This window comes from Danio rerio, chromosome 3 (genome assembly GCF_049306965.1).
Source record: "Danio rerio strain Tuebingen ecotype United States chromosome 3, GRCz12tu, whole genome shotgun sequence".
NCBI classification, from domain to species: domain Eukaryota; kingdom Metazoa; phylum Chordata; class Actinopteri; order Cypriniformes; family Danionidae; genus Danio; species Danio rerio.
In genome coordinates, this window is record NC_133178.1 from 54,863,676 (window position 1) to 54,878,321 (window position 14,646).

The following is a 14,646-nucleotide window of genomic DNA, read 5'->3' on the forward strand; positions in this document are numbered from 1 at the left end:
GTCATCCTCTAACTCTTCCTAGGCCCAAGTTTTTGCTTCCAGAACTACCAGGGGTGCAACACACTTCGCCCGTTGGTACCCATCAGCTGCATAGGGAGTCTGGCAAGCCAACCAAGCCTGGTAGAACTCCTTCTTTAGCTTGATAGCATCCCCTATTTCTGATGTCCAACACTGAGTTTGTGGATTGCTGCCACGATGGGCACCACAGGCCTTGCAGCTACAGCTCCTCAATTCTGCATCAACAATGGTGTCAGAGACGTTTGGGCCTGCCAGGTCTGACCAGCTTTCCACTTTACCTGCAGATCCAGCTCACCACCAGGTGGTGGTCAGTTGACAGTTCTGGCCTCTCTTTACCTGAGTGTCCAAGACATATGGTGGAAAATCAGATGACACAACTACAAAGTCAGTCATCGACCGCAGGCCTGGTGCCAAGTGCACTGATGGACACCCTTATGCTCAAACATGGTGTTTGTTATGGACAAACTGTGACTAAAACAGAAGTCCAACAACAGAACACCACTCAGATTCATATCCGGGAGGTCGTTCCTCCTAATCACACCTCTCCAGGTATCACTGTCATGTGGGCATTGAACTCCCCAAGTAGAAAAATGTCCCTGAGTCCTCAGTCTGAACACCTTCCTGCACCTTTTACAAGGACTCCAAGAAGGCCAGGTTCTCTGCACTGATGTTTGGCTGATGAGCACAGTGAGGGACTTATCTCCGACCCATTGGCACATTTTTTATTAATTAATTAATCAATCAATTAATTAATTAATTAATATGTATTTATGTTTCATTAATTAAAAATATTTTTTTCTTAACATTGCTGCATGTTTATATATTGGTTATAATACAGTTTTTGTATTTGCACAATGAAAAAAGTTATTCTAAAAGTGCACAAATCTGTCATTGTTTGAATTACATTATTGTTGTTATTACAACATTATACAGATGTTCAGGTTCAACTGGACCGATTTAGTGCCTTTTAAGAACTTTAACAATTTTTTGTACAAACTAGGCAGTTGTATATGAAGTGTTTAGGTGAATATAACACTTAAATTAAGCAGAACAATACTAACGTCCAGAAGATTACATATTTAGACATGCACGCACCATGCTAAAAAGATGTGCCGTTTACAGCCATATGATGTCAAAGACACAATGTTGGATTTGTAATTTGGAACTCTTTTTCTTCCATAATTGGATGTGACTGAGGAACATCCATATGATTACCATCTTTTTAATGGTAATCAAACGTCTAAATGTTTGCTGGGCATATGCCTAGTATAGCCTGGGTATAAATAGTTTTATAATCACTTCTTTTAACAGTTACTCTGTTATTTGTTTAATGTGCTTCCATTTTGGATATAAATTTAATAAATAAATAAATAAATAAATTGCTTTCATTTTATTAAAAGTTTATTTCAGTTAAAATGGAATGATGAACATGGGCCACAGCCACATTACCCTGCAGCCCAAGACCAGTTAATCACAGAATCTAAGCAGGGCTGAGCCTGGTCAGATAAGATGTTAAACCGAGGTCCTAACTATCTGTCATCATTTAAAATCCCATGGCACTTCTTCTAAAGAGTAGGGGTGTAACCCCAGTGTCCTGGCCTCAATTTGCCCTTACTGATCATGGCCCCCAATCATCCCCATCCACCAAATTGGCTCTATCACTGTTTCTCCACTCCACCAATAGCTGGTGTGTGATGAGAACATTGGCGCCATTGTTCTGTGGCTGCCGTCACATCATCCAAGTGGATGCTGTACACTGGTGGTGGTGTGGAGAAACCACCCTCAAGACTGTAAATGTATTTAGGTCTATGGCCATACACAATACATGTGCTATATAAATACACATTACTTACTTACATGAACACGAATGTTGAGCTGTAGAAATACAGTCTTAGCAATTAGAAATTACCTAATAATTTAGCAATGAAACAAAAAATAATACATGTTGATTTCTCAAGTGATCAAACAGAAAAGCACTTGACCCAATACTGCTTCAGAATTTGTGACGTCTGATATCGTGAGGCGAAAACATACTGTACTTGGAGTTTGAGAAAATTAGGCTGGTAGTCACAGTTGTTGATTTTTATCAGTTTCCAAAATTTGCTAGGATCATGCAAATGTCTGTTTATCATATTAAAATAGACTTTTTGCATTTTGTTTCATTTTAGTACATTTATTCCTTAATGTCCTATATTAGACCCAGTCACTAACGCTGTTTGTTTGTTTTTGTTTTTTTGCCTTGGTCCAAGCAATAATTCTTTCTCTGATAGACAATGAAACAAGAGTGATAAACCAAGGATTATCTTCACCACAGACTCGATTTTTTTCTCATTAGCGTATGCTTATTAATCAAAGCAAAAAAAAAAAAAAAAAAAAATCCATAAAATAATTCCATGCCAGACCAACATCTGCTATATCACATACATGAGACACTTCACTATCATACAATTCATATAAAAATGCTTGTTCACCAAAAGATGTCACATTTTGGCTTATTTTAGGTAGTTTACCATTTCTGACACATGTAATTGTACAATGATCACTAACCTCATTACTAAATATTCCAACTGTAGAATAGTAATGAGGAGAATTTGTAAGTATAACATCAAGCAATATTTTGAAAATAGCTGTCTTCGTGTGGACAGGGTCTAAGTGGCGCCTGTAGGAGCACTTGGTAGTTAATGAAAGGTGTGTTTGATCAAGGTTGCAGCTGAACTCTGCAGGAAGAAAGATTCCCAGGAACAGGATTGGGCACCCCTGCTATACAGCTTTTTTTTATTGTTGTTTGCATTTATGCATCTGTTTCTGTCCCATGTGATCAGCTGCTGTGATTTTTTTGGGCTACACCGCAATGGAAAATCTACTGAAGGCCGACTTCTTCAACGCAACAAATGATTCAGTTAACACCATGATGTCCTCTGTGATCTCAGTGACTCTTCCCAAAACTACCAACACTGCACTCAGCAAACCAGTCAACTTCACCTTCAGACACATCAGAGTGAGAGACTGAAATGTGTTTTGTAGCAGATGTGAGCAGATGGAAACATCTAATATTCACTCAAATTATTTTCTTGTTGGTTGTTTTCTCAGGAGTTTGACTCCAGTGGTTCAATGCACTGTGTGTACTGGAAAATCAGCGAGTGGATTGTAGATGGTTGTTCTGTGTTAAGCACCAACAAAAGCTTCACGGTGTGTTCCTGTGTTCATCTGTCCACATTTGCTGTCATCATGCAAACCAGCAGTCATCCACCAGAGGTACCTGTCCAATGAGCTCTGAAAAGTCTAAAAAGTCTCAGCAACATTTAGGTTTGTTGAGAAACTAAGGATTTTAAATACTGACAAGAACATTTTGATTGTTGTATACAAATTACTTATTGAAGCCGTGCACATTGTGCATACATTGTAGTAGTGGTCTGCATTGGTACAGCCGTGGGACCTGACCAGATTTCTTGTGGTGTAAGAATAAGTTTCCGAATAAAGTACAGGAGTGGTCTGTAACTGGTGTAAATCAAATGGGAGTCTAACAATATCGCTACCGACTCCCAGGCGAGCAAGCACGTGTATGTATGTGTATGAATGAGAGAGCGTGATGCTGTGTTTAGCTTGTTTGTTGCTGTCGATGTGTGTGTGTGTGTGTGTGTGTGTGTGTGTGTGTGTGTGTGTGTAAATGAGAGAGAGTGTGATGCTGTCTGTGTGTCACTTGCTTGTTGCTGTGTGTGTGTGTGTTTATACAGACAGCTTGTTATAGGCTGTCTGGATTCTGTATAGCTGGGTGGTTTTGGTTTGGTTCCCCTCACCAAAAATTTTGTCCCGTGCAGATCTCTATTGTAGTGTTATTTCTATTTCAAATTCTATTTTTATAGTTTATATAACATCTGGCAAAGTGCAGAATTCCATTGTTGTGAAAGAAGTAAACTAAATTAAACTTTTATTATTGTAATATTTCATATTTTGATAAAACTTTTAATATTGTAGTCATGTTTACGCGTTTAACTTGTTTAACTGAAGTAACAACAAATTTTAAAGAATCGTATGTTTAGCAAGTCAAATGATGACACTTTATTTTGATAGTCTAATTGAGTATTAGTAGACTGTCTGCTTAATATCTGCTGATACTGCTACTTCAAAAGACATTTAACTGACTAATAGAAACTTTGCAAGTACATCTCAACTTACACTTACCCTAACCTCAACCTAACAGTCTACTTATAATCGAATGAGAATTAGTTGGCATGTAGATGCAATCAAAATAAAGTGTGACCAGTAAAATAATTGGAGAGAGACAAACACCTCTCACTGGTTTATTTATTGTAGAGATTTTTAATTTTTTGAACCTCCATTATTGTGAAAATTTAAAGAATTGGAATGGCAACATAGGTTATGATCCAAATGCAGCTTTTTTGGGATGGTCATACAGGCAAGGTCAAAACAGGAACAGACTGGAGAAATCTAGAGAAGGTAATCTAGAGAGAGATCGATATAGACAGCCAAATGGTTGGTGTAGCAAATTAGCTCTAAGTGAATTGAAGAATAATTTGAAGGGGACTTCAATAGTATCGACTAGTCTTACATTAGTCTTAAGCAAGTTGTATAGGAGCCTGACCATGTCTCTTTCCATTTCCAAGCGCAATCCTTTCGTGTCATAAATACCTTTGAAATTGGCTTACACACTGACCATTTGGTCTTTTTTGGATAGGAGAGGGTGACAATGCATTATTTGTTGAATAAAGCAAAATAAATATGTTTCTGATTGGCCACATCCGTTACACAGTACAGGCAGCAAAACCACATAATGCAAAGGTCAAAAACACAGAAAGGCAAGACAAGGAAACGTTTTGTAATGCTTACATATGGGTTAACAAGTCACTGGTGCTGTGTTTATAGTCCATCTGATTAGTTCCTGAACATCTTCTGCTGTATGTGTGCAATCAAGGGTGATTTGGAACTGGTGTGAATGCAGGGCATGATGTAAATTATTTTTTATTATATATGTATTGTTTTGTGTCATTTGCCTTAAGATAATTTTCTAACCCCATCAGAAATGAACAATAAGGTTTTGAAATTGAAATTAATTGAATTTGGCACTTGTGTTCTTTGACATGTTTCCTCAGAGTGACTCTCTGCTGAATGTGCTGAATGTGGTGTGTGTGATCGTGGGGCTGCTGTTCTTCAGTTTGGCCTTGTTGACCTTTGCTTTTTGTCAGTGGAGTCCTGGAGTGAATAATGTGGCCAGAATCAACATCTGCATCAGTCTGCTGTTGGCTCACCTCCTGCTCCTGCTCACACAACAGTTCCTCAACCTCATTCGCCGTCAGCAGGTAAGAATGAAAAAGAAACCCTTCAAATCAGAAAAGCTTTAAAGTCTGTGTAAACCAGAAGCTGCTGAGATTTTATTTCAGTATGCAAGTGTCTCTCTAGCTAAAATGTAATGATACTTAGAGGTGGGGATTTCATTGCTGCATCATTCCCTCATTTCAAACTAACGGGAAGGGTGGGGGGAGGGGGGCATGGTTAGGGAGATTTATATAGAGTTAGGTTAGGTTAGATTAGGTTAGGTTAAGTTATTCATTCCTTAGAAAATTTGATTTGCACAGGTGAGACAACTGATTGACAAAGTCACACAAATATTCAAAAACAGAAAACAGAAAAGTTTCACATTTAATAATTTAAAAACATTCTAAGTTTAAAAAAGGGGGCTTAGGTAAATTAAAATCCATATCCATCCTTCAAATAAACTTACATTCCAGCAAATGTACTAGTAGTAGATTTTAGTTGAAATAACTGTTGGTATAAATAAATTTTTAAATATCCTTTCCCCTTTTGCTAAACCTATGGCTTGAAGGAAATACAACAAGCTCCTTGTGCAATTGATGAGATGGAGAATTAATTATTGTAAAAGCTTTTTTTTAGCCACCCATTATCTAAAAATATCTTGGAGCAATGTGTGTTGAGCTCCAATGGCTGATTTCAAGCGGCCGCCATTTCAAAATCGAAATCGAGGCTGTGGTGACTGGAATGACAGACAGGAATGTTGTGTACCTGACTTATCAGCGAAAAGAAAGTGACACAAATGTATAATTTCATTATCTTTCCCAAACGCACATTATTGAGGCCATATATCAAACTTAAGTTAATGAACTGATTCTTTCACTATATTAGACTTGTCATGATAATGAATTTCAGTACTGAAATAAAAAAACGGCAATTTCCCCACTAACATTTAAGCGCTGTTGAACGCAACACTGCAGATTTGCCATAGTATTCACCAGTGCTGAACAGTAGTGACGCAGTTTCACAACAAACACAAGACGAGCAATTGACTGATCTTTGCAGCTTTAAACGCCCCAGTGTCCATGTACAGTACTGTATCTGTGTTTGTATTTGGTGATAAGTGGTGAACTTATGACCTTCATGGCGAATCAGTTATTTCTGTTGAGCACTGGTGAACACTATGGCAAATCAGTTGTGTTTAAGAACTAAAATGTTAGCAGGAAATGGACGTTTTTAAAACTTCAGTACCGGGACAACACTATTACAGACAACACGAGGGTGTGCCACAGAGGACTGAATTGTTTTATTGCTCACCGGGTTACATAGGCTGTAGCAGGAAAGTCCCCTTGGTGTTATGAACTGAAGCCTGGGAGGACACTTTTTAAAAGGTTGTGGTTTTGTTTAATGTCTAATATGCTTTTAATTGAACGATAACAATGATATTAAAGTGATGTTTAAACCAAATCTGCATTTTGAAATCGCGGCAACAGCTGGAGGTTTGTAATCCATGGCATGTTGTTGCAATGTTTACAGTCCTGATCCTATATTTCAGGGTTTCATTCCACCGCAGCCTCGCTTTCATGTTTTAAAATGGCGGCTGCGTAAAATAAGTGTATTGGATGCAGTCTTAATCAGCTTGGTCAATCTGTTTCCATTACACCAGCTGATGCAATTAAACAAAACAGTAACTGTAACGAGGAGTCTGACACAGAGGGATCCATTTGCAGTATATTTATTGAACACAGTTTAATAACAATCACACAGTAAGCACTAGCGTGCGAACTCGCATCAAACGTAGCAATACTGGGTCGATAGTCTGGCGGCTGGCTGTCAAGGATAGTGATAGCAGGCATGGGTCAGAGGCAGGCGGCGAGGATCAAAGGCGATATACAAGGCAGGGTTCGAGGCAGGTGGCGTGGATCAAAGTCGAGGTACAATGCAGGGTTCAGGGCAGGCGGCAGGCAAGGCAAGGTCAAGGGACAGTCCAGGTAATAACAGGGAGATCAGGCAAGGATATGAACACTCAGAAATGTCAGCAAGGGCAGAACAAGACTTCCACACTGAAGTGAGTGTTTGGGCTGCTTATATGTGTGTGTGGTGATCAGTGAGATGTGCTGCAGGTGTGTTGCAAGCAGTGTCTGAGGATGACGTAATGTTTAGAAGTCCAGTGATGGTGACCACCGGGAATGACTCTGACCGAGTCAGTGACAATAACACACTAGCAAAGAACAAAGTCATCAACACTAAGGTCCCATTTACACTAATATGTTTTGGTTTTAAAACGCATAAGTTTTGCTATGGTTACGCATTCCATCACACTACCCCAGAATTTTCGATCCCCAAAAATAGAGCGTTTTGGTTTTAAAATGCTGCTGCTGTGTCATTGTGGATGGGGGAAAACGAAATCATCTGAAAGGGAGGCGTGGCTGCTGACAATTACGCTACCTGATTGAGGCTTTTTCTCAAGTAGCCTAAAAAAGTTCAGACTTTCATCCTTTCCTTTCCTAAGTTCAGACATATCAAACGTCTGAGGACACGTCGGTAAATCTTTACCCGTAACGGCAGTGTACTTTTATAACGTCATTCACCGTTTTATCTAACCATCTTAACAATAAAATAAAAACATGACATGAAGCAATGTCTCTTTTAATTTTTTAAAAACAGCAGACACCAAAAATTTACATATTTAGGCTAAATGACCATCATCTTGACTGCATGCAAATTTATAACAAAATGGGGCCTGCCTTCTTTCATTGTCCTTGAAAAGTACAAAACATTGGCAATATGTGCTTAATATCAGGCTTTATGCATAAAATAAAGATTATCAGAGGAAATGCCTGGTGAAATATGAAATAGCCATCTCTTTCTGCTGAATATAATAATCAGTTAGTAAAATATATATAGGAAAAAAGGCAAGTCAAATGTGCAGAATCATTGTATGTCATTACACAAATTAATAGGTATTTTAGCTTTTTTTTGCGCTCAACCAAAACGTTACCTCAGAACAAGTAGGCTAATAGTTTTAAATGACTGACTTGTTAGATTTAGGTACACAGGATGATTTCTAGATTGCATTTAACAGCTACAGAGATTTGAGATCCATCGGCAGATTTGAGATGGACTGGCTAACATTCTGCTGCTCTCAGCCAGGCAGTTATCCTCAGAGGTCCCACTGACTGCCTGGAGCTCAGACACGAGAGTAGAGAGAGCTTTTCAGAAATGCTAGATGAAACGTGGAAAGTGAATCATTTTCATTCTAAAGCGCTGTTTCAAATTGAAAACGTATTGGTGGAAATGGAGCCTAAGCATAGTATAAAGGGCCACGAAACCCCTCTAGTTCTTATTTTTGCATCTCTAGTTTGAAAAAAAGAAAGGGTGTGTGGACGTGTTGAAGAAATGGAGTTGTTCTTGTGAAAACTGCTCCAGACTCAATTCAAAAGGAAACGTATTTTGTGAAGACATACTACATATTTTAACAAATAGTTCCTGAAGAAATTGCACATACAGCATTAAGTCGTTTAATACTGTAGTAATATTACTTTAAACTAGTTAGTAACTTCAGCCATTTCACTAAGTAATGTCTTCAAAAACTGAGAGTACTCTTGATAAATAAGTAAAGTACTCTTAATAAATTTGCCATCTGGAGAAACATAAACAATGAACATTGTTCACACATTTACCAAATCCGTAGAGACAGGACAATCAACGCGAACTGGAACCGCATTGGAGTGGCAAATCCGGATTTCACTATTTCCAGATTCAAAAAGCTCTCAGGTAATAAATGTTTATTACAAACTGACCACTGTAAACCAACTGCTTGAGTCTTCACGCGAGCTGTGCTTTCATCATGGGGAAATAAAAAAAAAACTTTTGTTTCGGCACATTTAAAAACAAAACATCGTCAACCCATGTCTTCTTTTTTTCCACTTGTTTTTATTACGGTTGGCAACACAACGTGACATCTCTCTGAACATTGTAACGGGTAAAAGGAGTCCTCATAGCTATGTCATGCATATTAAGGAAGATGCATCTCATTCACAATAGAGCGTGCTGATTCATTTGAACCAAGTCTTTCTTATGAATTAATGAACAGATATGCTCAACTCAATGACTTTACTTTGTACCGGCCGGTACAGACTTGCAATCTTCATGCTGGAATTTATACAGGGATCTCATTGCTGTGATGTTACTTAAAAATTTCTTTTCAAACCGAAAGAATGAATTTGCTTGAAACAACGCAATAACAACCAATTTTCACTTTTTATTGACATAAATATCCTAAAAGCGTGTTTCACAACGTGGGACATATACATGTCTGTCAACATCTCAAAAAATGTGTTTTGTCACCCTTTAAAAAAATTCAAAAGAAAAACAAGTGCTGTTGGACCTTTTTGCAAATGATCTCATTGTTAACTTTAAACTGTAATTATCTATTAATTACTGTACCCAAATATCTGTACTCATCCACAAGTTCAATGTCCCTCCAATTAATGACAGTAGGTAAAACGATAACAGCAGTCTTCCAAAAATCTATCATCATATCTTTGGTATTTGCTATATTTAGATTAAGACTGTAATTTGCACACCAAGAAACATTTTCCACCAGAGGTCCATGAGAAATCTCTTCATTTACCAGCGGATTCATAATGACAGTGTCATCTGCAAATTTCAGGATATACTTCTACAATCATTAGTATATAAAATAATAACAAAGAAAGAACACATCCCTGAGAAGAACTTATTGATTTCTATGAAAGCTTTCAAGTTGATGTCAATATGAAAGGATCTCCACTCAAAATGTTTTTCTTTTCCCCATGCATTCATTTGCATGGACTAATTATTCACCTTAAGAATATCAATGTGAGCTAGCAAAATAAATACTGTAAAGTTTGATTTTATGCAGTCTGTATTGAGAATCATTATAACCATCTGTCATGCTCCCCAGGTGTTGTGTGCGCTGATATCAGGCCTTCTGCACTTCCTCTTTCTCTCCGGTTTTGTGTGGATGTTCATTGAAGCTGTGTTGCTCTTCATCTGTGTGAAGAACCTATCCCAGATCAGCTCCCAAAAGAAGGAAGTGCTTCGCCACAGATTCATGTCTGTGATAGGATATGTGGTTGCTCTGGTTGTGGTGGGCATTTCTGCGGCAGTGGTTCCCAACGGCTACGGAAGTGAAAAGTGAGTTTACTTCAAATGATTCAATTCTAAACATTTTCATCATCCATGTTTGTGTTCAGTGTTCATTTGACTGCATCCTTCTCCAAACAGATGCTGGATTAAAATAGATAAAGGCTTCATCTGGAGTTTTTTGGGACCTGTTACCATCATAATAGCTGTAACCATGTTTATTTTTATAACATGACTTTTATTTATAAGGAAAACAATGTGATTAATACAGTTTATTTTTTACTCTGCAGTTAAACATAATTCTCTTCATCAGCATCGGAATCAGTTTGAAGTCAGCCTTCAAAAAACTGAACGCTGACGTTTCACGATTAAAGCAAACTAAGTAACAAACATTATGATTTGATCATTCTATAGTTAATATTAAGAGGACAATAAAGATTAACTCTTGATTCCTCTGTAGGATTATAATGTTGAAAACCCTGGCTCAGTTTGTGGTTCTCGGTTGCTCCTGGATTCTGGGTTTCTTCACTAATAGCAGTAAAGTGCTGGAGATCCTCTTCCTGATCTTGAACTCCCAGCAGGGAACCTTCATCTTCCTCATCTACTGCGTCCTCAATAAAGGGGTCAGATATCACACTCTAACACAAAGTTATCGCTCTCGTTATATTAAGCATATAGCAGGTAGAACAAGTATGTCTGCAAGATCTTTTTTTTTTTATTGTCTTGATGACATTTTCTGTGCTCAAATGGCTAATAAACATCTGTAAAAGTTTTGCTGTGCGAACATTTGAAATTTAAGAAATAAACTAGTTAGATTCTAAACATCTATTAACATTTAAAATAGACATCAAATAGATGTTTTGCTGATGAGCAAATGCTCTGATAAATAAATCATACTATATACAAAAATCAAAGTGCTATCAAGGATTTTTCAGTTGGGAAATAAAATGTGAATATGTTTAGCTAGAGGTTTAAATACTCTCATTTTTAATTTTTTTTTTCAGATCAGGCAAGAGTACAGGAAGCTCTTTACATCTCTTTGCTGTGGACTCAAACCCAAGAACATCAATTGGACCTCAGAAAACACTGGGGAAAGTTTAGTCCAGGGTCCAGGCCAGGAAATGAAGTGACATTCTATCATTATTTCCATATTAAATATGTCAGCTATGACTTTCACGATCTAACATTTAATACAGCACTTATACTATTTTAGTGTCAATACTGTAAAGTACTGTTAATATTGTTGAAAGTCATATCAAATCACCATATCAAATATATATTTTTAAACAATTTATTTAAAATGCTTTACAAAAATAGCCTATAGCTTAACACAGTATCACACAATGCAAATTTAGCTATTGACTTATGCAAAAAGAAAAGTACAGTGCCCATCAACTACCTTTGTTGGCAATGTTGCTTGCATGAAACAAATCTACCCTGTTTTTTTATATCTACTTGTCATAACCAAGCGCCAACCTCCCACTCTCCCTCAGGAAGCCAATACGGAAGTAACTAAAACTGCAATTCATCCGAAGTTCCGCTAGTCCTGGCTGCTCCTGGCTTCAAAATAGAGCAAATTTCAATTGAGCCCACTGTTAGAATGGCCAACTTTACAGCAGAAAAAAAGGTGTTTACAGCCTGGTACAAAAAAAGATTTTGGTTAATACAACTAATATTACCCTTCATGACAACTGTGAGGTGGGTGAATTTTTTTATAACTCATCCGTTTCTTTTATATTAAGTTATATTAAGTTTGCATAATTAAGGGAGTGGCCACTTGAGTGAAAGCTAGGTCTCATTGGTCGCCGTCATGTCACCTCAGCTGAATCCTGCAGATTAGCCACTGAACTCGGCATATTTATCGTATGTCTGTGTTGTTTTATGTGGCTTTACACTGTCAACTGCCTCTTGGACTTGTTTCCTACAATTATTAGATGGCATGGCATGCTGAGTGCACTTAAGTGTGCTCACAAACCATTCACGTGGCCTCCGTTTCCCATGCGAGTAAAGTTATATACTTATATACCATCTCTATAGATGTTTTTGTTTTATTTAAGATCATTTATCGTTTATATTTATATTTAGAGCTGTAATGCACTCCAGAATCTGACGAATTGATTAGCTGTAGGCTCTAGAACAGTCATCTGAAGCGTTGTCATACAGTGTTATGCTGGATTTCATCAATAGTCTTACATTAACTAACACAGACTATATCTGAAGTGTTTGGAAATAATTTGCGTGTTCCTCCTGTTGAAAAACATCATAAGAACGATGTTTAGTGGCTCAATGTGTTATAGCAGTGTTTTTAAAAGTCTAAACACTTTATTGATATAGTATACAACAAAGCACAAGTGGTCAGAATACAAACGAGTCACAGGTGATAGTATTAAGCGTTCTCCCAAAGTAAAGTGTGTCTGAACCAGGTCCAAGCAAAATGCCAGCAGGTGTCTGTAGCTCCACTCACTCTCCGCCTCTTTGCCCTTGTTTGCTATCCCACCGTGGGTGTGATGACGGATACTACGTCCATATATTTTACAGTCTATGGTCATAACATTTATTTAGCTTTATTAAGAGCTGTTATATGCACTGGGATGTAGAACTATGCAAGCAGGAATAATTTAGGGTCACCATTCTACTTGAAATGATATAACAATGGCAACAACAAATAAATCCCTAAAGTGTAACTTTTAAATGTAGATTGAAAGAAGTTTTTAAAATATTGTAAATTAAAAGCTGTTGGAAATTGATAAAACTTGTTGCACTGAAAGCAATTTTATTGAGTACTGCATTGTGGCAAATACTGCATTGGTTTGTTTAACTTTAAAAAGTGGGTGCAAACTATCTCACACTCCATTCAGGCTCTGTTGTACATACAGTACAAACAGTATTACTTAATTTAAACATGAAAAATAAGTATGTGACTAACATGAAGCTGTATAATGTTTTTTTTAATTTTTTTTTTTATAACTGATTGTATTTCTGTGTTCTTGTCCAGGTTCAGTTGTCTATTGCTAAATATTGCTAAAGAAAGTTTGCAGAAGCATTTAAAAATAATTTACATTTATTTCATCGCATGTTTTTGCAACCCCTTGTAAAGAAGCTGAAGGAAAGTGATTGTAATAAATGTATGAACTCAATTCTCTTAAGCCGTGTGTTTCAGTTGACTGTAAGATAAAGGTGCCAGGAAGATGATGCAGACTGGATGCAGCTGCTGCATGCAATGCTTAAATGTGCTCACCTAATCCCACTCTTAACCCCTACAGTGAAATCACTAGCTTTATAGAGTGCAATGTGTCCGACATATCATCTACGAGATATGCAGTCTCAGCTTACATATAAAAGGCTGCGTGTATTATTGGAGAAAAGTGTTGTGTTTGTTTTATTGTGGCTGCCTTACAAGAAGTTTTGCTAATGCTTTAGACACATGCAACCCATAAAGTACCACACAAGTACAGTGAAATAATGGCACGAGTACAAAGAACGTATATGTAGGTATAAGGGAACAAACTGTAATTAGTGAATAATAAGGCGGTAACAACCAGATATGCAACTTGCAAAGCACGGCAAAGGTATATTGAATTCATGGTGTACTTTTCTATAAAGTGCTAAAGAAGAAACTATTGTTTGGGTAATAAGGGGGTAACAACAAGGTATTCTACATGCAAAGAACCACAAACTGTAAGTATATTGAATTTATGGTACATTTTGTATACATATTGTATACTGTTGTATAATTAACTTTATGGACACTCAATAACTCAGTCTACACAGTAGTCCAGATGAACACACACTCAGCTTTCGCTTTATTTGTATATAAACCTCAGATTCCTCTTGCAAAATAAAACCTTTGCCCCAAAACAGTTTTACCTTTGTTCAAAAACCATAAACATAGTGATAAAAATTATATACACTACAAAGCAGTCAGTAAACAACACAAAACAAAAAAACACATTGTTCAAAATAAATAGTTCTCAGGGAGAGGTACATTTGAGATCCTATTTGTTTTATGTACAGGGAGTAAAGATTGTGAGGGACAATTAAGCAAAAGGGGTTTATATAAACCAGACAATATAGAAAACAATAATTAAGATGAAAAAGTCTATAGTATGCAAATGTGGTGTATACATGTATCAAAATACTGAACAAAAGAATGTTTATGAATATACTTACCTGATACATACCTGTTGTGATGGTATGAGCCATTCCATACCAGTCACTCTACTAAAAAAG

At 37.1% G+C, this 14,646-nt stretch overlaps 1 protein-coding gene across 2 annotated transcripts in view; it reads left to right on the forward strand.

Annotated features, from left to right (window-relative positions):
* The window catches only part of LOC137490062 (adhesion G protein-coupled receptor E3-like), a 150,662-nt gene extending 137,315 nt beyond the window's left edge, over positions 1-13,347 (forward strand). For both annotated transcript variants that reach the window (XM_073945022.1, XM_073945021.1), the window contains 8 exons: positions 2,841-3,016; positions 3,109-3,273; positions 5,130-5,336; positions 10,235-10,467; positions 10,558-10,624; positions 10,707-10,798; positions 10,877-11,039; positions 11,421-13,347. In XM_073945022.1, coding sequence (XP_073801123.1) covers positions 2,841-3,016; positions 3,109-3,273; positions 5,130-5,336; positions 10,235-10,467; positions 10,558-10,624; positions 10,707-10,798; positions 10,877-11,039; positions 11,421-11,546 — 1,229 coding nt within the window. In that variant the 3' untranslated portion in view covers positions 11,547-13,347. The remainder of the gene's footprint in view (positions 1-2,840; positions 3,017-3,108; positions 3,274-5,129; positions 5,337-10,234; positions 10,468-10,557; positions 10,625-10,706; positions 10,799-10,876; positions 11,040-11,420) is intronic.
* The last annotated feature ends 1,299 nt before the right edge of the window (positions 13,348-14,646 follow it).